The sequence below is a fragment of the Hakea prostrata genome, chromosome 1 (assembly GCF_041222555.1).
Source record: "Hakea prostrata isolate BN-2017 chromosome 1, UWA_Hpros_2, whole genome shotgun sequence".
NCBI lineage: Eukaryota > Viridiplantae > Streptophyta > Magnoliopsida > Proteales > Proteaceae > Hakea > Hakea prostrata.
The window spans coordinates 4,323,283-4,350,649 of record NC_142600.1 but is presented as its reverse complement, the minus strand read 5'-3'; the positions used below and the strand labels follow the sequence as shown (position 1 = coordinate 4,350,649).

The following is a 27,367-nucleotide window of genomic DNA, read 5'->3' as shown; positions in this document are numbered from 1 at the left end:
CATTGTTCGTGCATGGCTACTGCAGATGTAAAAGAAATTCCAAAAAAAAAATTAGTTAATTAGATTTTGCCATGTTTTAAGGCTGTGTTGGGAATTCTATTGTGTGTTTAATGAAGAAGCACAATCCAATTATAGTCAGACTCGTACAGCAAGATGACGGGTTTGTAAGATCAACCAAATAGAGCAAGAAATTGGTCTATAATAGCTCGATTTCAACCAATGCACGTTTGTGAGAACTCTCAGTCAGAAAATTGGCACTTTCTTGTAAGGTTTAAAATATTTCACGATACCATACGATACTAGCCAATGCGAATCCAGATTTGACCCAACTGATACAATACATATCGATACGTCTCTTTATTGAATTACACTAAAATACATTAGTCAGAGGGATACAATATTCGATACAGGACGATACGTCTTTTAAAATCACATTATCGATACGCTACACAATACCGATACTTTAAACCTTGCTTCCTTGCTTTCTTGTTAAGCAGTTCGTTATTTATGAAGGCTGGTTTTTATTGCAACTAAGGGGAGGGGAAGATTTCTTGAGGACCTTCGCTACCATCTGCTTTCTCGTTAATTTATTAATTTATGCTGACGTTATGCAGATGTTCTTGTTGTTAATATCGAATAGTTCCTCCACGAAACTGTCGAGATAGGAAGACTCGAAATCAGGCCTTGATAACAGATCCCTCCACCTAGTGCGGTTGGCTCTCATTTCTTCTCCGATCTTGCTGTTGTTGTCCATTACCAGCTTCACCGCCTTACACACGTCGTCCTTGCTGAACCACCCATCCTCTTCTCTTCTCTCCACCTCCACAGCCACCTTCAAATCTCCAGCCATTAGTTTCGCATTGAAAAACTGGTCTGATGTTTGAGGCAACGCCACAATTTGACAATCGTTCATCAACGATTCCCAAGCGGAAGATCGCCCACAGTGTGTCAGGGAACAGCCCACCGATGGGTGCCCTAATATCAGAGTCTGCTGCACCCAACCCCCGTGAACCACTCCTCTTCCTTCAACCCTTTCTTGGAATCCTTCAGGCAATGCTTCCTCCACCGTCGCACACGCAACTGGAGGTTTCAGTACAGCTATGAAAGGTAATCCAGTGGACTCCAGACCCAGCACCAACGCTTGTAACTCCTCATTGTTCATAACCCACTCGGTTCCAAATGCACAATACACTACCGATCCCCTCTCAAACCCTTGTAGCCACTTCACCCACCGTTCATCTAGCTTGGATGTGGGTGGCTCTGGCATCGAAGGTCCTGCCAGCAAGACCCGCTTCCCATGCTGGCTCTCCAAGTAATCGCAGTAAGGACCGTCAAGCTCCCTGCAAGCCCTGAGGGAGATGGCATCACAATCCCTCAAGGAGATCATGAGAATGTCGTATAATGTCATTCCATCGAGGAAGTCACGGGTCATGATTTCCATAATTGGGCGAGCCTCGTATTTGTGTACTTGCAGAGACGAAGAAGGGAACCCTGGCAAGAGACGCATCATGTCCGTGTAGTGTTGACCCTTGCTTGAACTGCGTGCAGGGACCAAGGCGTGAGCCGCGGCTGAGGCCGCCACAATGCAGTGGTGGATGGAAGCTATGCCGTAGCGGCGGGCCAAGGTTGGGATCCAGTGAGCCATGTCAAAGAAGATTAAGTTGGGGTGGGTTGATTTCAGAACAGTTTCCACCTGATCCTGCATGAGAAACATGGCAGAGACGAGTAGAGGACCCATGGCAATGGAGATGTCAGACGTGGTCGCGGCCCCGGGTGGGAGGCCAGGGACCTGAGGAACCTCGAGGGGCACGAAGGTGATGAGTTGAGGGTGGTGGTTGTATTGTTCCAATTTGGGTTGGACTTTGGATGGGATCAAGAAGGAGATGCGATGGCCTCTCTGTGCAAGGTTATTTGCCAGGTGGAGGAAAGGGTGTAGGTGGCCGAAGGCAAACCAAGGGAACATGGCTATGGTTAATGAGTTTGGCTTCGTAGTCGTCATACTCGACGATATTCGATTGCTCGAGTTACAACTCTGCACCAGAACCAGAAGTGATGTTGATGCTAGCAAGCTACAATCGAGTTACTGCACCAGAAGTGATGTTGATGTCGAGTTACTGCACCAGAACCAGAAGTGATGTACCAGAACCAGAAGTGATGTTGATGCTAGCAAGCTACCATCTCCTCGATATTAGGGAAACACGAATCACAGATCTGAAACGCAAAACTCTCACAAGCAAGAGAGGAAACACAGATCTAAAACACAAAAAACTGAAACAAGAAGTTGCTGGAACCCGAGAAATCTCAAGAAAATAGGTGAACAGAGGGGCAAAACGTGAAGAACCGTGAAGAAGTATAACTCTTCCCAAACAAAAAAAGAACTAAAACCAAACCACAAACCACAAGGGAACACGAAGGCGAATGATACAATGCTAGTTTTGCTGAAATGTTTGATTACCAGTTATATATTTATAGTTATAAGTTGATACATCATATACTAGAGAACATATGAAATTACAAATAACGGCATATGGGTTTACCTACAAGAAACTCTATTGGTACAATTTTTTTTTTTTGTGGGTAGATATTGATACGATTGAATCCAGTCATTTATATTTAGAACAAATTGCATTGGTATTTCAAAATGGAGGACTAAAAACAATGACACCCTATATTATGTTTAAAAAGTACAAAGACCCAAAAATTGGACTTTCAGGTTTCAGTGTATGTATTTATCCAATTTTTCACTGAAAACCTTGAAGACATTGTTTATTATAGAGATATTTCTAAAAATAAACATTAATTTAACTGTTTTCAATAAAAAAAAAATTAGACAAATACATCTAATGAAAATTCAATTTTGAGGTCTTTATGCTTTTTAAACATAAAGTGGGGTGTTGGTGCTTTAAAGCCTCCATCTTGGAGTGCCAATGCAATTTGCTCTTATATTTATATAACTAAAATGAGAGTAGTACTAATAGATCTGATTGTCTGTGTTAAAAGATTTAACACTCGTGAGGACAGACAGGGGCTACCTCCCCAGCTAACCAAGGGATTTTTATTTGCGGCAGCCACTGCTGTCTGCTGCCGACGGTCCTGATGGAGCCACGTAAGCAAGATACAATTCAACGGTTAAGAATCATATGGCGGGGGTATACTTGTAAATATTAATTTTTTATTTTTTATGTTTAAGGTTTAAAGTATACTAATTTACAAAACGAGGTCCCTCCTATATTAGTATACTTTAAACCTTAAAACATAAAAAATAAAAAATTAACATTTACAAGTATACCCCCGCCATATGATTCTTAACCGTTGAATTGTATCTTGCATACGTGCCTCCACCAGGACCTCATTTTGTAAATTAGTATACTTTAAACCTTAAAATGTAAAAAATAAAAATTAACATTTACAAGTATACTCCCGCCATATGATTCTTAACTGTTGGATTGTATCTTGCTTATGTGGCTTCATGGCTGCTACCGCAAATAAAAAATCCCTACTGCGTAGCACCGAGCTTCAAGAAAGGATTTTCTTTGAATCCTATATCAAATAAATAGGGGTTTTGGGATTGGGTAGATCCAATAGAGATGCAACAGCCGGGCTTTTGCAATCTCAAGCCCAACCCTATATGTTATAATTTGAGCCAATTCTCGCTCTGACATTAGTTTAGGGTAAGGATTATTGTCCCTAGCTCTAAACCCTAAGCCCTATAGGACCAAGCCAAGCCCATTCCTACCCTGATTGGCTCTAACTGGGTCAGGTCGGGATGGATTGGCCCTGATTGGCCCTGTCCCGACCTTGACCTTGATTGGCCCTGGCCATGACTCTAATTAACCTTGACCCTAAATGGCTTTATCCTTGGCCCTGATTGGGCCTTTCTCTGGCCCCGATTGACCTTATTTTGGCTAGGACCCTGATTGGCCTAGTCCCTAGTCTTAATTGGTCCTAAAATATAAAATGTAAATTCATTAAAAAAATTTCATAAAAGTATCACAAATAAACTAGAAATAAAATTCATAGAAATATAAGATAATTCAAGCTCATACAAAATGATAAAATAGTCAATAAATTGATAATGTTGCTTTAAACATAAAAAATTCACACTCCATAATTCTATATTGAACTCTAAAAGTCTCTCATTAGTTCGGTGATGGAAATTGAAAACATCTCCCATTGATATCCTTATTCAACAAAAAAATCTATATTCAAAACCTTGTTAACAAGTAAATCAACGATAATTTAGTATTGGTTTTTTTTTTTTTTTTTGTAGTTAAAGAAAATAATATTTTAATTAAAAACACAACTATCTATCCTCAATAAGTTTTTTTTTGAAATATCACATTGGAGGCAAAATAAAGATGTCAACATTCATGATGAGAAGTTGGGATGTAGATTTGTTAGATATCAATTATCTATATACTAGTTTTTGGTATTTATAATATATTATCTCGTCTTAGTGCCCAAAAAAAAAAGTCAATGTTTTTTGGGAACTAAAAATGACATAGTTCAAAAAATAAAAATTACCTTAAAAATAATATAAAAAAAGTGAAACTCATAATCTAATATGATCAAAATTATTGAAGGTCAAAATCGAGACTTATAGTTATATCAATGTTAATATGAAGATTAAGGTAAAATTCTAGTACATGATTAGGTCAAATTAACATTAAGACTAGAGTCAAAATTAGGGCCAAAATCAGATGGATGCATACTTACATTAGTAATAAGGATATAATTTATTTTTCTTAATTTTCTACAAAACATGATCATGTTTTTAAAATTTGACACGTGTCAAGTATTCACCGAAAAAAAAGGATTAGAATTAATTCCTCTTTATATGGGTGGAGGGTCCAAATTCAAATTAGGGCCAAAATCATGGGCCTAGATCAGGGTCAAGATCAGGGCCAGAATCAGAGTCAAAATCAGGGTTAAAATCAGGGCCATGACAAATATCATGTTATAATCAGGGTCAAGATGAGGGTCAAAATCAAAGCCAAAATCAAGGACGGGCCGAGTTGGGCTGGACGGCCCAGAGAGTAATCTCAGACCCACTATTGGCCCTAACCCGTCCTTAGGGCCAAAATCTTTAACCCAAGCCCTATTTGGGCTCAGGACCTGGTCAGGGCCGCTATGGCCAAACTTGCACCCCTAAGATCCAATAACTTATTTGTAAATTTAGATACAAAATTAAATCTTGAATATAAAAATAAAATAAAAAATTATTTACAAATATATCTTACCTTTTGATTATCGACGGTTAGATCATTTTTTGATTGCGTAGCACAATCAAAACCATTGGCTTCTAAAATAAAAATCCGTCGTCATTCAGTTACATTTCAAGAGAGAGAGACTTTTGAGGGGTCCATTTATCGCTATTCAAAATCTTATCAGTATACACGCTTTTCAAAATCATGACCTCGCTTCACACTGATGGCGTCGTCGTACTCCAATGCGCACCACCGTGCAATGGACCGTGAGATCGAAATCTCTCGCCCAATCTGGACCGACGCTAGAGGTGCTGCGCATTGCACCCAAGCAACCTCCCAGGTTCCACTCTTACTTCACCCAAAAAAACATTCCTCTTACGATTTCAATTTTATAATTCTGTAAATGATGTTAGCCTAGTCAATTTTCTTTAAAAAAAAAAAAAAAACGAATCTTTTCCGGCCAGTCCGGCACATCTCAACTATAAAGTTTAAACAGAAGAATCACAACGGCCATTCCACTTGAGTCCATGGGAATTTTCCTCGCTCCACGTGCACTACATTCAGAAGGAAGGGTATGGTCTTGTACAACAAAGCTTGGATCCTGCGCGATAAATTGTCAGATTCATTAAGCCCAAATTTCGGCTGTAGGATCAAAATCTCAACCCGTTAAATTTCGGCCGTAGGATCGAAAATTTCTGTCGAGATTTCGATCTCGACCATTGAATTTCGACGGTCGAGATCAAAATTTCGAACCGAAATTCTAATCCCACCGCCCAAAGTGAATAAATGTGCAGGACCCAAGCAAGGTCCAGCCCGTGTCTCTCATTAATGATCAAATCTCACCAGCACCTGTTCTCAAACTCTGGCGCCTGGATGGGTATGGCCCTGTAATCAATTTACCTTATCCAGTTATCCTCACCATGACGAGTTCATTAATGAGATTGAGAGGTACCAGCCACCCATGGGCCATGGCACTCCAAGAAAGATTTTTCCATTTCTCACCACAATCCGTGTAGCTGCTCAAAGCTAAAGCCAATGCAGAGTGCAACACTAGCACCATATATATCTGGCGATCAGTAACTCGGGCACGTAGTCATCTACCCAGTCACCAGGAATCGATTTGCAGCTTTAGCACCTATAGTAGATCAAGACTGAGCCCACCAGTGCCCTCAAACTACTTTGGAATCTGTGCTCAGTCTGTGAAACCAACAACCAGTGTTGGAGAAATTCTGAGCCACGTATTTGGGTGGGCAGCGTTGCAAACTTGCAATTGCATGAGAAATGCTCTCATTAACAGCTGGGAGGATTTTTCAAATGAGAACATGTTCAGTTCTTTCAGTTCAACACCACTGTCTTCTTTTTTTATGTTTGCTAACGTTTTCACCTCTATTTCGTCTTCTTCTTATTAACTGATGCTGTTGTCTGCTAGTTTTTTTTCCTGTTTTTTTGCTTTCCCTACAGGTACTATGGCAGGCTAATCTTCTGCCTGGGGTCATGTGGCGGGGACACATTATTCAAATTCTGGTAAGGATAGGAATGTCGGTGTGAAGTTGAGAAGTTATGAAAGATGGTGCGTGGCCCTCTTGCAGCCGGTGCTGTTTACTTCAACCCCTCTTTAAGACTCAATCATTTATCACATAAGATAATTGCACCATTAATGGCAACGTAAACTGCTCCACAATTCTTAGCCTCTCATTCTAAGTTTCTAACCACATAATTAAACCCTCAAAATCTCTGTCATATCCTTTCCTTTTTTGAAGATTACAACAACCAAACCCCACAACGAGTCCTTCTCAAAATCTCTGTCACGTTTTTTTCACCCAAAAAATCATCCAAAAATACATGAGAAAAATCCAGTAATAAATATTAAATAAAAATAATTATCATGGATAATTAATTTATGCAAAAATTTACAAGGAAAATTTACAAGGATTCTCCCATTCGGATCCGAACCCTTGATCTTCCCATTGGATCCATACAATGAAATCTAACAATGGGGAGGAACTAAGAATCGTGGAACCTCGACTCTGATGCCAATGTTGGTAATACCCCAAATATATCAATTCAATTAATTGACAAGGGGAAAGATCTTACCTGGATTCGCTTTCCTAAATAATGAAGTATATGCAGTGGAAGTAAATCTGGATTCACGTTCCGTTCAACCACCAAAGCTCTATCGGGTGATTCCACAATCACTAGAAAAGGGAATAATTTTCACAACCCAAATGCCGTGTGGAAAGAAGATGGAAGAGTGATCTAAAGCAAAGGAAGGAAACCTCCAATGAGTTTCTCCTTCTGTTTGCGTTTATTGGATAAAAGGGAGAGAGATAGAACATCGCCTCTTTTCTGAAAAAACTCTTGTACGAATGAAATCACACACTTACTCAAGTGATGCGGTGGTTAAAAATATATAACCTATATTTTGTAACCCCCTAATTGTGAGTTTTCAGATTTGCCCTTGGGCATCTAATTTATTAATTATATTAATAAATTCCAACAACTACAATTTGTCCTTCACAATCGGTGTATCAAATGCAATGCTTCAAAATCCCAAAAATGCTTTGCAGGAAAATTGATTCCCTATGCCAAAAATTTTGATTGTAAATATTATTTCAAGGATATATGTAATTTATTGCAAACTAGAGGTCTATATGTAGTTTTTCCTTAAAAAAAAAACCATGTTTTCTAGCAAGAGACGTCATTAGTTAGAGAGAGAGGTTAGAGTGAGATATGGAGAGAGAGAGAGAGAGAGAGAGAGAGAGAGAGAGAGAGAGAGAGAGAGAGAGAGTTGAAATGAAACATGGAAAGAGAGAGAGAGAGAGAGAGACATCATTCAGTTATATCACATGATAATAGGGTTCATTTAGAGAGAGAGACATTGCAAACACAGGAGGTCTATATGTAGTTTGTGCTTTACAAAAACTCTCTCATTGTTTTCTAGCAAGAGATAGTCCTTCAGTTACATAGAGAGAGAGACTTGAAATGAAACATGGGCATTTGAAGTGTCGACTTATTATTATTATAATGCGTTAATTTTTTTTTTTTTGGGTAAAGAAGACGTTTTTAATGGTATTAGATAATAATTAGGAAAAACTTACAATCTGTAATAATTATGACCATTTTTATCGTCTCGTAAGATATCACAAAGACAATAAGGTAAATCATCAACAGAAAAAACAAGTTCAGAATCATTGGAAATATATCCTGCAAAGAAGTCCAAGGCAACATTCACTTCCCTCAAATGGTGAAGAAAAACACAACAGCTAACAAAGCATCCCTAAAAGTTTCAAATCCCTCCCAAAAGGTCATGCACACACCAAAGGGCCATACTTGGATGAAGAATTTATATGATTGCTTGCATCGAATCACTCCAAATTTTGACATTTGGATTGCCCTGGATTAATGCAGCATGTAGCCTAGTGTGAATTGCTAAGAGCTCCATTCGAATGATATTTGTCAGCCACCCGCCACCACAAAAAGCACTTCACCAACGGAGTCTCGACAATGGTGCCGTATGCACCACGTTCCCCATTCATAGATCCATCACAGTTAACAACACACAGTTAACAACAATCCAATCTCTCAGGTGGTCGTAATCAAGAAAGTCCAATTTCCTACTAGTGGATAAAAACAACTGAAATACGCCAGTATGAGAAAAAATGACGATGAACAAGAGTATCTTCAACTGGTTTAGAAATGTGCTGAAAACCTTGTTCTGTGTCCAATAAGATCAGGTTAAGAATTGTGCAAGCCCGATGACACTCATTTTGGAAATGCGTTGATTTATTATCAGTATACATGCTTGTCAAAATCTTGACAACCTCTTCACATTGATGGTGTCTATGGTTATAATCAGGTTCCATAGGTCGTGCTTCAATGTGCACCACCATGCAATGGACACTGAGATCGAATTCTCTTGCTCGATCTTGATCGTACGCTACGAGTGTTGCCCATTAATTACGCAACACCCAAGCAATGTCCAAGGTTCCACTCTTAGGCTTGCTCTTCAAATGTTCTTCATATGTTTTGCCCATACCTTCTTGTACGTGCATCAATTTGTTCCAAGGGCGGAGCCAGGGATTAAATATTGGAGGTGGGGCGAATAATAAGTTTAGATTACTTTTTCATTAGATGAGCATTAGGCCACCGCACATATTGTGTGGGCTCAATTGGGACTCACACTTGGATTATTTTATCATATTTTAGTTCAATTATTTTAATAATTATTTTTTTAATAGAACAATTACTTAAATAATTAGTTCAATACAACTATACAATTATACAATATTAGAAAAAATAATTAATTTTAATTAGTTCAGTAATTAAATAATAAATTAAAAAAAATCAATTAGGTCGTTGTTTTCTAAAATGAATAATAGAAAACAAAAATAGAGAGAGAGAGAGAGAGAGAGAGAATACCTATTACTTAAATAAATATTTCATGGTAGTGACAAATTCGTATGAAAGCATTCTCCAGATGGACAATTCATTGTCTGCATAACTTATGAAACTATCTCAAATAAACTAATAATGTCGGCTCCTGATTTGTACACAACAGCCTTTTAGGACGTGGTTTGGAAACTCAAACTACTGAGTAGATTGTGCTCATTTTCCTGGCTTGCAAGCAAATATTGCCTCTTAACTAATGTTCGAAAAAAATATTTGAAACTCCAGGATGAAGATGGATGCAATTTTTTTAATGCTGGGGTGGAAAACAATATGCATGTCTTCCGAGACTGTGGTTTTGCTATGGGGTATATGGAATCAGCTAGTCCACTAGACTCGTCGAAATTCATTTTATACTTGTGATCGAACCTCTTGATATGAATTTAACATTTGCGGAGAAGCCTCTAAATGGTATTCAGAAAGGCCAAAGAAATTCGTTTGTGTGATTTATTTTCTATGGAACTGGAAGAATAAATATGTGCATGATATTGATTATGTCTGATCTGGAAATGGAGAAATTAATACTTGAGGATTACTTCATCACAGTAAAGGAAGCATGAGAATCCTACAATGCGAAAGTACATAAACCACCAAATATTACAAAGAAATGCATTTGGTTTAAACCACCAAAGGGTTGGTTTAAATGCAAACTGACACCTCCATTACCAAACAAGGTCAAATTGTTAAAGTGTGAGGAGTTATTAGTGACCATAGTGGAGCTTCTCGAGGTGGATTTACAAAAAAGGTGTGATGTAATGAAGTTCTATTAGGGCGTTTGTTTGCAAAGGTGGGAAAAAAAACATGTGGGCCCATGTAGTGGGGTGAGGGAGAAAGGAGTTGTGGGGGGCCTTTACTTTCCCACTTCCCACAATCCCACAATATGGTTAAATCGTGAAAGTGCCGATGCAACCTTGTCTCCCATTTTCCCACCCCGCCCCCTCTCCTTTTGGTTTGGGTGACTTCCTTTTTCGTTTTCCCCCCTTTTCCCCCCCCCTTTATTCCCCGCGGGGTATACTTATTAGGGGAAGTTAAGGGGATATTATCCGATCCGATAAGCAATTATTTAAATCTGAATCCGATTACTTAGCAACGGATACGGATATTTTCCGGTAAAAAAAATTCCAGATACAGATTCCTTAAACGAATATGAATGTGAATTTGGAGGCAGATTTCGGCTATCCATTTACAGGTATATGGTAGCTTGATTTTAACTAGCAACTTGAACTCCCTGGCTAAGAATTAAGCATTACAGTTCAGTTAGTTGATTATGAAGGTTTTGCGGACGTTCTTATTGTTGTTAATATTGAATAGTTCCTCCACGAAACTATCGATGTAGGAAGACTCGAAATCGGGCCTTAACAACACATCCGTCCACCTAGCGTGGTTGGCTCTCACTTCTTCTCCGATCTTGCTGTTGTCCTCCATTACCAGCTTCACTGCCTTACACACGTCCTCCTTGCTGAACCATCCATCATCTTCTCTTCTCTCCACCTCCACAGCTACCTTCAAATCTCCAACCATTAACTTCGCATTGAAAAACTGGTCTGCTATTTGAGGTAACACCACCACTTGACAGTCGTTCATCAATGATTCCCAAGTGGAAGACCCTCCACAGTGTGTTACAAAACACCCCACAGATGGGTGCCCTAATATCAGAGTCTGCTGCACCCAACCCCCATGAACCACTCCTCTTCCTCCCACTCTTTCTTGGAATCTTTCAGGCAATGCTTCCTCCACTGTCGCACACCCAAATGGAGGTTTCAGTGCAGCTATGAAAGGCAACCCAGTGGACTCCAGACCTAGCACTAGCTCTTGTAACTCCTCCTTTTGGAGAACCCACTCGCTTCCCAATGCACAATACACTACCGATCCCCTCTCAAACCCTTGTAGCCACGTCACCCACCGCTCATCTAGATTGGATGTGGGTGGCTCTGGCAACGAAGGTCCTGCTAGCAAGACCTGCTTTCCATGCTGGCTCTCCAAGTAATCGACGTACGGACCCTCAAGTTCTTTGCAAGTCCTGAAGGAGATGGCATCACAATCCTTCATGGAGGTCATGAGGATCTCGTAAAATGTCATTCCATCGATGTAGTCCCGGGTCATGATTTCCATAATTTGGCGAGCCTCGAATGTGCGTAGTTGCAGAGATGAAGAAGGGAACCCTGGCAAGAGACGCATCAACTCTGTGTGGTGTTGACCCTTCCTCAAATCGCGTGCAGGGATCAAATGGTGAGCCACGGATGAGGCCCCCACAATGCAGTGGTGAATGGAAGCTATGCCGTAGCGGCGGGCCAAGGGTGGGATCCAGTGAGCCATGTCAAAGAAGATTAAGTTGGGTTGTGTTGATTTCAGAACAGTTTCCACCTGGTCTTGCATGCGAGACATGGCAGAGACGAGCAAAGGAGCCATGGCAAGAGATACGTCGGACATGGTCGAGGCCCCAGGTGGAAGGCCAGGGACGTGAGGAACCATGAGAGGTACGAAGGTAATGAGGTGAGGGTGGCGATTATATTGCTCCAATTTGGGTTGGACTTCGGATGGGATCAAGAAGGAGATGCGATGGCCTCCCTGTGCAAGCTTATTTGCCAGGTGGAGGAAAGGGTGTAGGTGGCCGAAGGCAAGCCAAGGGAACATGGCAATGTTTAATGAGTTTGGCTTTGTAGTGCTCATCATATTCGATTGGTCGAGTTTTACTGCACCAACGGTGTTCTAGCAAGCTACCTTGTCCTCCTGCTACTCCTTGAATTGATATGAGTGAATCCAATCGTTTATATTTATAAGGAAAATGAGAGCTTCAACTTCAACGATATAGAGAAAAATCTTTTCTGTTTTAAGAATCGAAAAGACAGAGCTACCGAACCCAAAACCATCTCAATTTCCTGAATTAGATTAACACGTAGTGTGAGTTAAGACAGGTCACTGCCATAACAGCTCGTGTAAAGCGAAGGGTTACCCGATGATATCTCATACATGAGGCTATATTATCGACTGCATGGTTTCCTCTTCCCGCGAATCTCTCTAATGGAATCTATTAACTTTAACCATGAAGACGAGCAGACAAGTGTCGGGACTACTGTAATCCTAATAGGGTTGAGTTGCTTACTTTTGATCAACGATGGCCCATTTCTCTCAGTCGGTATTTGAAAAGGTTTTTACCAGATGCAGGCAGAAGAGGCTTTACAAATGTCACGGTGTTCCCTGCCGTCGTCAATGTAGTAGCTGCTCCTGCATGCAATGATGTTGATGCCCTTCTCGATGACAACCCAATGGCATAGCTTCAACTTGGTCAAAATCCATAGGAGGAGTCCTGGTGTGGAACTGAATTGGGCTGAGCCCAAGTCCAACCATCTAGCCCACAAGATTCCTGGATCTGGGCTTCAACATCCAGCTGGTATTGTCAATTCCGGCTGACTTTAACCCGGATTCGACATCGGCCGATTCGAAAACGGGTTCCGAGTCTAAGAAGTTAGAACCCTGTCGCTCCTTTCCTCTGTTGCGCTACGCTAATTTGGCCCTCAAAACCTAACCTAATCTAACCGTATTCTGAAAATGGCGCTTCTTCCTACGTTCCGCCATCTCCTTGGCTACATCCGCAACTCCTCAAAGACACTAATCCTGCCCAACATTTTAATCCCCTCCTGCAACAACTTCTCTCCTCTTGTGTTTGCTTCTCCAACATGCCAACTAGAATTGAAATCCAAAACACAGTTCCATACTCTGAAAGCTCTTCTCGCCGCCAGAGGTTAGCACTCGCGTTACCCAATGTGGAACTGCTAATTCCGGCGTTCAACCAGGTTTTGTTCTCATATATTTTATATTCTTTGTTTGCAGAAAAGACCTTAGTGCTCACCAAAGACGAGAGGCTGGGCTCAAGCTCTGACGATGCAGAGCCGGTTCAGACTTCAAGCACAATTGCTGCCATAGTCACTTCCTTGGGTGGTCGGCCCGGTGCTGTAGGGATTGTTCGGTTATCGGGCCCTTCTTCTGTTGCTATTGTCTCCCGTGTCTTTAGACCTGCGACTAAGAAGAAGAGGAAGCAAGGTCCTGGAGAAAGTTCCTGGAAGCCGAAAAGCCACTTTGTGGAGTACGGTGTGGTTTCAGATTCCCAAGGCAATGTTGTTGACGAGGTAATTTTTTCTATATCTTTTTGTTGCGTCAAAATCCCGCAAATTCTCATAAAACCGATTCGATTTTGGAGTTCGTTCGTTCTGTTGTTAATGGCGTATGGAGTCGAGAGTCAGTGTTAGTGCTAATCTCATTCATTAATTATGTGTTAATTATTTCATATTAGACACCTACAAAGCATACGAAAACATTGGCAACCAAATTTGAAGTTACATTCAATTTTGCTAATTTCGTTCATTTTTACCCCAGAGCCCCTTACCATGAAGGCCCTTTTTTGTTTTAATAACAAGGATATTACCTGTGTCGTTTCTTTCACCGTATCCGTTAAAGCTCATTGGCCCTGAACCAAGCTTTTCCTGAGCTACTTGCCCACTTAGGTACTTCTATAATTGTGTTTCCGCTTTCTTCTGTAGGTTCTAGCGTTGCCCATGTTGGCACCAAGATCTTATACACGGGAGGATGTGGTGGAGCTCCAGTGCCATGGGAGTGATGTATGTCTCCAACGAGTGTTAAGAGCTTGTTTAGAAGCTGGGGCAAGGCTTGCAGAACCAGGTTTGCTTTAAATCTATATTTCTTTTCATTTAGAGTTCGATACACAATGGTTCTTCACTTATCCACTTTTCTTGTTTCCCGACTCCTGATGTGATTATTTTGGTCGGTGAACAAATGTTAGATCAAGAAAATGTCTACATTTTTTATTTTTATATTTTCTATGATTGTGCTATAATATTCTTACTGTTTTTTATGTTGTGACATTTTTATCTGTATGGTCAGAGAGGGGTGGGGAAGCTAATTATGTTGGATGTTCTTTCAATTTTTCCTTTAACAAACTCTTTAATATGTGTGGAAATTACTTTGAACATTAGGCTAAAGTTCCCCACATATTAATGAACCTTGGGCAACTGCATGGGGAACAGAACAATCCATCTCTCAGGGTCTGTCTTAGGTTCTTTTTTTTTTTTTTTTTGGGTTTTTTTTGGGGGGGGGGGGTTGCTCCTTTTAATATGTGTAATTTGTAGTATGTTAGGGAAGGGATTGGGCATGTTACATCAAACTTTTTCTGTTAAAGTAGGGCAACTGCCTAGGTTACAGGCCATCTCATCACCCACGGTTGCCCAAGCATTTACAACATTTCATTTAATAATTTTATAGAATAATGGTAGTCACTTTGTTTTTTTAATGGCTTACGAAGTGCAAATGGCAAACCCAAAAGTATTCCCAGTCACTGTTGGTTCTTAGAAACTAAATCTAATTGATCCCTCATTCTTCATGTTTTAGGTGTATTAGTGCTTTGAGAATTCATGCCCTCTTGAATTATTCCATTACACATTTACCAATCAAACACACTTAGAAACATGAGGTATTGCTATATTGGCTGGACTATTTCTTGCAGATGCAAGGAAGAGGCACTTTATTTTCATATTATTTTCCATCAAATTGTTGAGTTTATGTTGATAAAAGCATGGACAAACATGATACCCCTAGTTGAGTAGATAGCTTTGTTTAGGCTCTGTACCTTTACCAAGCCACAAGTCGTATTGTTAGTGAGGTGAGATACTTATTTGAGCACTTATTAGGGGAAGTTAAGGGGATGTATGGTGGAACTGTAGTCAAGAGCCTTCTCAAAGCCAAAAACTGATGCTCATTTCCAGCCACAATAGGAAACAGAAAATAATTTATTATAATTAGTTGATGTTGTCATGTAGAATGAATTCTTGAAATTTCAAAACCAAAGTCACTTAATGTTTCTTGTTCCGTAATGACTAGCCAGATTCATTGCTTTTAGCCTAATCCAGTCTTAGGAATGAAATGAGTTAGATGCTCTCTTATGAATTTGAATAGGCTGATAATGCTTGGGTCTAGATCTATCTTTTACCATCCTTCCCTGCTTATCTGGCAAGTCACCTCTTTATTTGTCATTTGCTATATGTTACACTAGATATCTATTTGGGTTCAAGTTTCTATCTGGATATGGTCAGCCGCCAGTACTAGATTAAAGACTGCAATGCTGTGTACAGGACTCTCCCAAGCCATATCTTATTCCACTTCTTTTTTTATTTTTAAAGCAACACTATCAATCTCCAGACCCTGTTGAAGTAGAACAATGTTGAGTCAAGATTCTATTTCATGCTTTAATTTGTCTCTTTAATTTAGACAGATTCTGTTTGGTTGATCCATGTTTTCTGAGTCTGCATGTTCAGTTATGTTACCTTCAATGCATGAAGGCATACCAACATAATATTCATGATGTCATTCCAATTGGCAGTGTAACAATAAAGTCTGGTACTTTTCTTTTTCTTTTTCAGGAGAGTTTACTCTACGTGCTTTCCTAAATGGGCGATTAGACCTCTCCCAGGCTGAAAATATTGAAAGACTAATTTCATCCGAGTCTGTGGCAGCTGCAGATGCAGCACTGGCAGGAATTCAGGTGCATTTAATCTTCATGAGGACAACCACTTTATTCTTTTGGGACATAGCATTTGATAAGAAATGGTTTTGTTCCTAGAATTGGTTATCTATGAGCAGATATGATTAGCATTTTTTCTGTGACAGGGAGGATTCTCTACTTTGGTCAAATCACTGAGAGCTCAGTGCATTGAGTTGCTCACTGATATTGAAGCTCGTTTGGATTTTGAAGATGAGATGCCACCACTAGATATCACCATTTTGATAGACAAGATACACTGCATACAACAGGATTTGGATGAGGCATTGGAGACGGCCAATTATGATAAGATTCTACAGTCTGGGTTGCAGGTATTAATTGCATATTTGAAGTCTTTAATGTAGAAATTTTAGAAGCTGTTTTGCTTGCTTGCTATAAAAATGAAACTCATGCAATGAGGTAGATATTGATGGGTCCAACCTACGGTGTCTTAGGTAAAATCCCCTGTAAATCATGTTATGGTAATACTTAATTACTTCTAGTGTGACCTCATGATGTTTGCCATAGGCATCAATATTCGGGTATAGGTTCATGACGGTGACACATTTTCTCATCTAAAGCTATAAATAAGAGATATAGCACATAGTACAGTTTTTATCAATCCATCTTTGTCTCTATATCCCTTGTGTCCGCTGGACAAAATCCACCCTCCTAATTCACACAACCCCACCCCAATTAGAAGAAGAAGAAAATCCACCCTAAAAGACAAACATCCACTGACCAAAAAATTGGCAGTAATGGGTAAATAGTGAAGGCAAACATCTACTGATTAAAATGGCAGTAGAGTCTGTAGTAATGGCAAACATCCACTGACAAAAAAAATGGCAGTAAAGAAGAAAGAGAAAAAAAGAGAGGGGGGGGGAGGTCTTATCATTGTTTTTAGAAAATTATATGCTTTATGTTTCTAGTCTTATGAGCACTTTGAACTCCATGGTTATCTAGGAGATAGATTTCCCCTATCTTAAGAATGGAGGCTAAGTTGTACTTTCTCTGTTCCCTTTATATGAGTTATGAGCAAAGTTATGATTATAATGCATTGTCTACATGTTCTCACTATGATCTGCATTTTTTTATTCATGGAAAATCTTACAGATTGCAATTGTTGGTCGGCCTAATGTTGGGAAGTCCAGCCTCCTCAATGCTTGGAGCAAAGTAGGTTTCACTATTTGTTCCTGAATCCGAATTATTCTTTTTGTATTATATTCACTTTGATTGATGATGGCAAACTCTTATGAAATTTATCTCCTTGTTGGTTTGGCCTGTTTTCATGTGTTCTACTTCTGATATCTCACGTCCCCTGATTATCATTATTGTTGACTGAGCTTACTAATTTAGACACTCTTTATTCACAGTAAGAATTTAGACACTTTCTCTCTATATATAATGCCAGAGAAGACTACATGTTTGTATCAGTTTTGCAAACCTATTACCATGGAGCAATATTAATAAATATAATGAAATAATCCTTTATTGAAGTCTCCTATTTGATAATCTATAAAAGATTGTGTAGGCCAAAAATAATTATCCTTTAGATGATATATAGTATATGCTTGCCATAGTTAGATATTGAGAAAATACTGCAGAAAAATAATCTGAGGATCATATGGCTGAAATCATCTACACATGCTGCATTTACCCCAGTGCATCTTATTGGTGGGATCTGTATAGAAGTTTGTCTGGGGCTAGGGTACCCGGACAGCAGTAGACATTTCAGTGAGGGTGAGTTTAGTTTAAGCATCAATGCTGCATAATCAACTGCACCACAACTCTTATGGAATGGTAGCTGTTATGTTGTGACCCAAATTCTTGTACTCGATTTGGAAGGTGGACCCGCACCGACATATTTTGGTGGGCAATCCGAATGACCGATTGAACTATATATATGTATTATGTATTGTGTTCACCTACCACATTATTGAGAGATTTGGGATTTTTTGTTCGAGTTTTGGGTGAGAGTTCTTTTGACGATGTTCTTGGCAATTGATTGTGAGATCTCCTTCTGTTCTTCTTCTACATAGTGAAAAAAACTCTCTTTACCCGTGGACAAAGCATACCGCATTGATGTGTGAACCACGTTAAATTTCTGTGTGTTTTCTATTTGTTTTTATTTCGATACACTATTTCATGATGCTTGTTTTAATAGTATCTTTCCATTTTAGCATGCAGAGTGAGAAAGCGATTGTTACAGCAGTTGCTGGAACCACAAGGGATGTGGTTGAAGCTAGTGTAACAGTCCGTGGCATTCCTGTTACCCTTCTTGATACTGCGGGAATAAGGGAAACTGATGATGTTGTGGAGAAGATTGGTAAGTTGATCCTGTCTTGTACAATGTTGAGAAACTGTACGTGTTCCTGTAATTCTTTCCTCTACCCTTTTTTTTTAATACTTGAATCGATCTCAAAAACTTTTTCAAGAATTTAATGACAACCACTTCTACTATCCTCTTCATTTTCTAATTGATTTAGTACTTGAATATCTCTTTGTACTGCTAATTACAATTTCTTACACAGAAATGTAGATTTACTTTCATGCACGTGAGACATTTCTTTTCTTTTATTTCCATTTTCTATTAAATAAGTCAAAGTTTTGGTACGAAAAGCTATATATTTGTTAATATATACTCAACTCATTTCCCTAAACTAGTTTGTCAATACAAATGAAACAAAGAAAGGCAAAAGCATAATTGTCAAGGCATTGCCTAGGTGTGCGGTGCCTTGTTTGCCTTGTTTTTATTGTCTTGCATCCAGCTCCTTTTCAATGGCTTGGCTGCCCAGATGCCTCAACAACTATAGGTGAAATATTGATTGACAATATTAAATTGCCAAGGGGCATATCATCATGAAAATGCATTACAAGCCTCGGAAAATGGAAGTGGCTCATTTTTGGCACATATTATAGTTATGATACCTGCAATAAAGAAAGTAATGCAAAAGTTGACCTCGAACCAGGGAAACCAGCTGGAGGTTGACTGCAACCAGGATCAACACAAGGATGAAAGGATTGAGTATTTTGTGCCAAACACTTTCAAGCAAGTAACAAAAATTCATCAATTAATTCTTAATTTAAGTACAACTGATGGAGCCTATTTATATCTCGGCCTAAGCTTCACAAAATGGGGACTTAAATAGAAATTGTTAAATAAAAGCTAAGCAGATAAATAGAAGCTTCCTATAAATTTAGCTACTAAACATCAAATAGAAACTCCTAAAAACAAAAATACTAACAAATATAAACTTCCTAAGATTCTGTTGCAATCTAAAATTATGTACTTTTGAAAACTGAAAATAGAAACTTAAGTATGGCAGCATTAGGGTATAATCTTTCTTCACTTAATGGCCCCACAAGATCTTCTTAAAAAGTACTCAACAGAAGGCAAATATGAGGATGTGACACTGTTCATATGAACAGTGTTTTTGTCCCTTTCTCTTCATATTTCAGTCTACATCAAGAAAACTGGCATTTTCTGAAATTTTGTCGATAATACCTGTAGCAGTTCAGATACAACCTACATTCATGAGAAGGAGAATACCTAACCAGCTGCTTCTACCCAATGCTCATGTGGAAGCTTCCCACCATCATTAGTCCTGAATTTCTGATGTGGATTCATAGGTGTATCAACAGGTTTGGACACTACCATCCCTGTCTCCAAAGCACATGCTATTTCTGAGAGTAACTAATGCCTTGAATAACATTGATCCTTAGAAAATCCAATTGGCATCCAAAATTTTCATTTGAAAATGCTGTCATAGATAAGATTTAACCTCATAAATCCTGTGGAGTTGTTTCCAGAAGTAATAATATCATCAACAAAATAACCAACTCTACCACCCTGGAATCAAGACAAATAAACACTGAATGATCTGAGTAACGCTTGGTTAATATATACTGTGTAACCACCATGCTGAATTTATCAAACCAGGCTCTGGAAAATTGCTTCAGGCCATAAATTGCATTATGGAATTTGCACATTTAACGAGCAGTCTCACCTTGAGCATTGAGCAACAGACCTGTCATTCTCTTGACAGAACAATGAAACCTAACTGTTTCTCCTCCCTCAACTCTTTTCACATCTAGCTGCAGCCTGTTAGCTTATTTCAGGATTGCTTCAAACTCTCTCTCGTTAGGACTGCAACTGGGCCGGGCTGGGCCGGGCTTTTGCAATCCCAAGTCCAGCCCTATATGTTCTAATATGAGCTCATTCCCGCCCTAACCTTAGTTCAAGGCCAAGGATTATTGTCCCTAGCCCTAAGCCCTACAAGGCCGAGCCAAGCTCATTCCCGCCCTAATTGGGCCGGGTCAGGATGGATTGGCCCTAACCCTGGCCCTATTTGGCCTTATCCCTGGCCTTGACCTTGGCCCTATCCCTAGCCCTATTTGGCCTTGTCCCTGGCCCTGACCCTGATTAGCCTTGTCTTTGGCCCTGATTGACCCTATCTTGGCCCTAGCCTTAATTGGTCCTATCCTTGGACCTAAAATATCAAATGTAAATTCATAAAAAAAAAATAATAAAAATACATAAAAGTATCACAAGTAAATTAAAAATAAAATTCATAGAAATATAAGATGATTCAAGCTCCTACAAAATGATAAAATAGTCAATAAGTTGATAGTGTTGCTTTAAATATAAATAAATGGATCATACTCCATAATTATATATTGAGCTCAGAAAGTCTCCCATTGCTTTGGTGATGGAAATTGAAAATCTTTCCCATTACTTTGGTGATGGAAATTGAAAACATCTCCCATTGATATCCTTATTCAACAAAAAATTCCATATTCAAAACTTTGTTAACAAGTAAATCAACGATAATTTAGTATTGATATTTTTTTCATAGTTAAAGAAAATGATATTTTAGTTACAAACATAGCTATATGTCCTTAATAAGTGTTTTTTTTTCCTTTTCTTTTCTTTTCTTTTTCTGAAATATCACATTGGAGGCAAAAGAAAGATGTCAATATTCATGATGAGAAGTTGGGGTGTAGATTTGTTAGATATTAATTCTCTATATACTAGCTTTTATTATTTATAATATATTGTCTCGCCTTAGTCAAAAAAAAAAAAAAAATCAATGATTTTTGGGAACTAAAAATGACTTAGTTCGAAAAATATAAATTATCTTTAAAATAATATTAAAAGTGAACTCATAGTCTAATATGATCAAAATGACTGAAGGTCAAAGTCGAGACTTATAATTATATTAATGTTAATATGAAGATTAGGGTAAAAATCTAGTACATGATCAATGTCAAATTAACATTAAGACTAGAGCCAAAATTAGGGTCAGGATCCGGCCAAAATTAGATGGATGCTTACTATATTGGTAATGATGATATAATTTATTTTTATTAATTTTTTAAAAACATGATCATGTTTTTAAAATTTGACACGTGTCAAGTATTCACCCATGTGGATTAAAATTAATTCCTTTCCATATGGGTGGAGGGTCCAGACTCAAATCAGGGCCAAAATTAGGGCCAAGATCAGGGCCAGAATTAGGGCCAGGATTAGGACCAAGATTAGGGTTAGAATTAGGGCCAAAATCAGGGCTAGAATCAGGGTCAAGATCAGGGTCAAAATCAAGGCCAAAATCAAGGCCAGAATCAAGGTCAAGATCAAGGTCAAAATCAAGGCCAAAATCAGGGCCAGAATCAAGGTCAAGATCAGGCCCAAAATCAGGGACGGCCAGAGAGTAATCCCAAGCCCGCCCTTGGCCCTAGTTCAGGGCCAAAATCTTTAGCCCAAGCCCTATTCGGGCTCAGGGCAAGCTTAGGGCAGGTCAGGGCCACCAGGGCCAAACTTGCACCCCTATCTCTCGTTGTTGGGTTCATTGTTGGTGATTCTTACTTTTTTTTTTTTTTTGGGGTAAGATTGTTGGTGATTCTTATGCATCACATTTTCTTTGGCTTTTCCATTTTATTACCTATGTCATTAGGTGTGGAGAGATCTGAAGCAGTCGCAATGGGTGCTGATGTGATTATTATGACTATAAGTGCTTCTGATGGAATGACATCTGATGATACCAAACTTCTTGAATGGATTCAAATCAACAAGGTCTGTCCTGGTTTTATTTTTGTTTTGTTTTGTTCCCTTTTTTCTTTTTTTAAATTTCCTACTTCTTCTTTTTGTTGCATTGTGTTAGGAACCCTAAAATTGAATTCCAGAAATACTAATATTGGATCACTAAAATAATATGTAAGAACAATAAGCAAAGTGAATTGGTTACACTGGTGCTAGTCACCCCCACAACATATGCTGCCTCTCAGCCAAAGGCTGCCCAAAATTACTCACATAACAATTCAATAATCTTTCCTCACACCTTCCCCCCTATTTATAAGCCATCAACTAATAGTAACCCTTTCTCTCTCCTCCATGTGGCTTGATCCCACTGCCCTAACAATTATCTCAAATATCCAAGTTTATGTTGGGGTAAGATTGTGTAGGAAAACTGCCCCTCCCTCCCTTGGGGACTCTACATGTGCGGAAGTCTTTGGCACCAAGTTCACCCTTTTTATCCAAGTTTAATGTGGAGAAATTGAGAGGAGAAAAGTTAGGGAGGTTAGACCCTAAAATTTAGGATATGAAATTAGCTTTAGGATGGAAGGAGGGATGAGGGCAGCAAATGCATGTCTTGTCCAATGAAGGAGGAAAAGAAGATAGTCATGAATGGAGTGGAGAAAATAAAATATATAAGTCAGGATATAAACCTGAAGATGAAGGTAGAGAATAAGAAATAGGTGAGGGCGGAGCCTGGTGCAACAGTGAGGTCACTTCATCGCAACCTAGTGTTCCCAAGTTTGAGTTGGGAACAGCCTCGCCACAAAGCATATGGGTAAAGGCTGCATGTCTCCCCGGATCCCCCCCCCCCCCCCCCAATAATGGGAGTCTCATGCACTGGCTACAACTTTTCTAGAAAAGAAGAAATTGGTAAACCTTGGAAAGGAGAGAGGAAAGATCAGAAGAAAGTTAAGATCTTTTGATGTGGGGAAGAGAGGAGAGTCGGCTCATGTAGGAAGTGAAAACAAAGGAGAACTAAGAAGAGAAAGAGAGAAATCCCTAAACTAACTCTGAGACTAACAATTTTGGATGAGATAAACCATAGATCCCTACAACTTGGCGCTCACTATTAAAATAAGAATTTGACCTACTTCCTAAAACAACTATATATCAGCTCGTTGCAACAATAAATACCAAAAAATTTTAGCCCAAGTCAAACCTAGCATAAATTTAGATTGAGGCTTAAACTGGGCTTGCATTGCTACTTTATGGCCACTGCTTAGTCACCTTGCTAAGTTGCTCTCCATGAAGATTCTCAGTGTCAACCTCTGTTGGAACATGATGTTCGAAAGCCAAAGAGATTCCTTAAGAAGGTGAAGAGATTGCAAGTGCTCGATATTGGTTGTGGAGAAACTTACGAATGATGTACTGCATCTGCCTTTATATCAAACAATTTTAGCCCAGAAGAGGTTCACACGGAGGCAGAGGGGGATCCCACCATTATTGTTAACTTAAAACGTTTCAAAGATGGGAGAACAGAACAGGGGATCTAGGGGCTTGACTTTAGAAGTTAAACACCAATCTCAGACCTAAAAAGGGCTCTTATTTTGCTGGGACTGAATGCCAATTGTCTACAGAACCTGAAGGAAGGGGGGGGGGGGGGGGAGGGGGGGGAGGGGAAGAAGAAAAGGAAAGAAAAAAGAAAGAAGAAAAGAGAGGAGAAAGAGGGGGGGGGGGAGGGGAGGGGGGGGGGGAGGAAAAAAAGGGGGGGAGAGGTGGGAGGGGGGGGGGGGGGGGGGGGGGGGGGGGGGGGGGGGGGGGGGGGGGGGGGGGAGGGGGGGGAGGGGAAGAGAGGGGAGGGGGGGAAGGAAGGGGGGAGGGGAAAAAAAAAGGAAAAAAAAAAAAAAAGAAGGGGAGGGGGGGGGGGGGGGGGGGGGGGGGGGGGGGAGAGAAGGGGGGGGGAAGAGAAGGGAAAAAAGAGGAGAAAAAAAGAGGAGAAGGGGGGGGAAGAGAGGAGAGGGGGTGGGGGGGGGGAGGGGGGGGGGGGGGGGGAGGGGGGAGGGGGGGGGGGGGGGGGGGGGGGGGGGAGGGGGGGGGGGGGGGGGGGGGGGGGGGGGGGGGGGGGGGGGGGGGGGGGGGGGGGGGGGGGGGGGGTGGGGGGGCTTTTCTAATTCTTTTCTTTATTCATCCATTCCCAAAAACGATCCATACAAGGTGTAAATAAAAAATTGATCCCTCACAACCCTACATGTTTAATTCCCAAAATAACCCCAACACCCCAACTTAAGTTGTAAATATAAACAAAATCCAAAATAATTCAAAATTGGGCCAAAATAGACTCAGGCCCAGCCCATAAGTATTCAAAAGAAAAAATATTTCACTAGTAAACTACTACCAACCCACTAAGACTGGTGGAATCCCATCATTATTGTTAACTTAAAACTGTTTCAGGAGCAGAATTGCAATGTGTGATGATATTATGAACCTATATCTGATAATATCATTAGTTGGAATGTTCATTTGTCTTGTATGTATGCTTGTTTAAACTGATAAATAGTCATCTCAGTGAACCTTGAATGGACCTCATTGCATCTCATAATACCCTACCATTATGCTTCACATATCATGCACGTTTATTTCACCTTTAAGAGTCTTAGACATCAATTTTGAATTGTCAAACATCAGAGAAGAAGAAATGGATAAACCATCTGCAGAGCATGTTAGAGACGGATGAAATTGTTTCTTCTCCACTGATGCATGTGACTGCCATTGGATTACCCCTCCGCCCCACTTTGTCTCTTTTCATTTGTTGTGCATTAGCTTAACTTTAATATTGTTCTTTCTCCTTTTGGAAATGCAGAAATCAACAGGTTCTTCTGCACCAGTGATTCTTGTTATTAATAAAATTGATTGTGCACCATTAATTTCTATGGAAGTGTTCAAGGTAGATGGCAATCCTTTCTGTAAGCGCATTTTGACATGTGCAGTAACTGGCCAAGGAATACCAGAGTTGGAGTCAGCAATACTAGAGATTGCTGGCCTTGACCAAATCTCTGCTGGGGGTCGTAGATGGGCTATAAACCAGGTTAGCAGCCTCTTATTCCTGATCATTTTCTTGTTACCTGATAAATTTGTTATTCCCAAACTCAGTCATCAGACTGGGTACAGAGTAAAAAGGGTCTCCTCCATTAGAATGATCTCTTTATAGTACTTAACCTTGGCTGGTAAAATATGAAGATAATTATAAACTTGGAACTTACAGTGGTGGTGATGGATTCACAGTGACCAATTCCCTGTTATTTGCTGTCTTTTTTGGTAACTTTCTCTCCTGAGTTTCTCAATGTGGTTCCATGGCTTTGGTTTTCTGTCATATGCATCTCAGTTGGAAGCCAGACTTTGTGGGACATTTCTTATTATGATCAAATTTAATCGAAAAATAGAGGCAGAAGTGTAGACAGTACAATGCTGTACATAACGGAGCACATCAATGAAGTGCGACAGAATGGTTTCTAGCACAGAAAATATTAAAGGTCATTTCAACATTACCTCCCCCTGGCACAACTGTAAGGTTGTTCCATTGTGAACTGATGTTAGCTGTTTGAGTAACAGCTTCTTTCTGAAGCAAGGTTAAGGTTTGGTACATTGTGACCTTCCCCAACCCCCCCCCCACACACACACACCAAAAAAAAAAAAAAAAAAAAAGGGGGGGGGGGGGGGGGAGGGGAGAGAAAGAACCTCTGCAGTGGCAGGAATCTTGTGCCACTGATTATGCCTTTTACTTGTGATATCCATGATGCATAATTATAGGCATGGTAAGGGATCTATGGAAGTGGATTCCTTATGCTGGTAGAAACTTTTCGTGTGTACTATTAACTAGACCTGTTACTGATAATTTCTCCAATTAAAAGATTCTAAGTGTCACTGGCTTATCGGTTTATTGCATTGGATGGCCAGAGACAATGTGAGCAGCTTATGAGAACCAAGGAAGCGCTGTTTAGGCTGAAATCATCAATTGCAGAGGAATTACCAATGGATTTTTGGACAATTGATTTGAGAGAAGCTGTACTGGCCCTTGGGCAGATAACTGGAGAAGGAATCTCTGAGGAAATCCTGTCAAACATCTTCAGCAAGTTTTGTATTGGTAAATAGATTGTGAATGACCCAACCATGCCCATTATGTAAAATTTGAAGGTTTTCCCCCTTCATAATTGGTAATTCAACAGTTGTCATTGTTATGTATCTTTGTTAACATGCGGACCTTTTAATGAAAAGAATTAAAGGTGTCCGTTTCATGTATATTATTTTCTGCATTCTTAATGATAGGCTCTTTTAAACAGACTTGTCAAGTCAGATTGTTCTCCCCATTGAATTTAGTTATGCAGAGAGGCTGACACATTGGATGTGCGGCCCCTGAAAAGGATCAGTTTGCCATTGGTATAGCTACAAACTTAGGAGGGAAGGGAAGGTGTTTTGAAGACCAACAAATCTGAGTTCACTATTACTTAGATGTTGCAGGTAGATAAACAAGACAAGATTCTGTAGTTAACCATCTTACGGGCCTGCCATGCAACAAGTTGACGGTTCACCGAGTCACTTTCGGTCTTCCATAGGTGTGATACTGAACTATTCAACCCTGTCTTGTTAATACTTGTTTCCACGACACAGTTGTACTTAAAAGACACTGTAAACCAGTTTGAATGCTATCATGACCATCTAATTGCAACTTACAACCCAAGATGACGGCTCCTTGTATTTATGAAACTCAGAACAAGTAGGATTGGGGCTAGAGGCTCAACCGATGACACTTAGATGGTTGGATGCAGATTCCTGTTAAGAATGGTTAATTTTGGCTTAGAACACTTAAAACCATAGCAATTTGGTGAGGGAAAATGTAACCAATGGATGCATTCTGATTATTATGTGGCACAAACTCGATTGATAACAGAAAGCAGCACGGCATGAGGCACCATAGGATAAAAAGACTAAGCAGAGGTACGAGTGTGAATGTTTTAATATATGGTGGAGATCTATGAGATAAATGAAATTTCTAAGACCGGTAAACATAGTAGTTTGAAAAACCAGATGACTATACGTAATTTTTCAATAGATAACCTTACAAGTTGCAACTATTTCTAAATCCGCCGCTTT

At 39.7% G+C, this 27,367-nt stretch overlaps 3 protein-coding genes across 3 annotated transcripts; 1 reads left to right on the top strand and 2 right to left on the bottom strand.

Annotated features, from left to right (window-relative positions):
* Positions 1 to 595: 595 nt before the first annotated feature.
* On the bottom strand, positions 596 to 2,397 carry LOC149026813 (cyanidin 3-O-galactoside 2''-O-xylosyltransferase FGGT1-like). Its single transcript, XM_089153716.1, has one exon. The coding sequence runs from the start codon at positions 1,997 to 1,999 to the stop codon at positions 596 to 598; it is 1,404 nt and encodes a 467-aa protein (XP_089009842.1). The 5' UTR covers positions 2,000 to 2,397.
* Positions 2,398 to 10,910: 8,513 nt separating this feature from the next.
* Positions 10,911 to 12,323, bottom strand: LOC149026812 (cyanidin 3-O-galactoside 2''-O-xylosyltransferase FGGT1-like). Its single transcript, XM_089153707.1, has one exon. It carries the CDS (start codon positions 12,321 to 12,323, stop codon positions 10,911 to 10,913), a length of 1,413 nt encoding a protein of 470 aa, XP_089009833.1.
* An 845-nt stretch (positions 12,324 to 13,168) lies between these two features.
* On the top strand, positions 13,169 to 27,250 carry LOC149026811 (tRNA modification GTPase). Its single transcript, XM_089156450.1, has 10 exons — positions 13,169 to 13,395; positions 13,485 to 13,780; positions 14,192 to 14,330; positions 16,085 to 16,206; positions 16,332 to 16,535; positions 17,317 to 17,376; positions 18,391 to 18,529; positions 22,158 to 22,276; positions 25,080 to 25,304; positions 26,174 to 27,250. The coding sequence occupies exons 1-10, from the start codon at positions 13,203 to 13,205 to the stop codon at positions 26,366 to 26,368; spliced, it is 1,692 nt and encodes a 563-aa protein (XP_089012576.1). The 5' UTR covers positions 13,169 to 13,202; the 3' UTR covers positions 26,369 to 27,250.
* Positions 27,251 to 27,367: the final 117 nt, after the last annotated feature.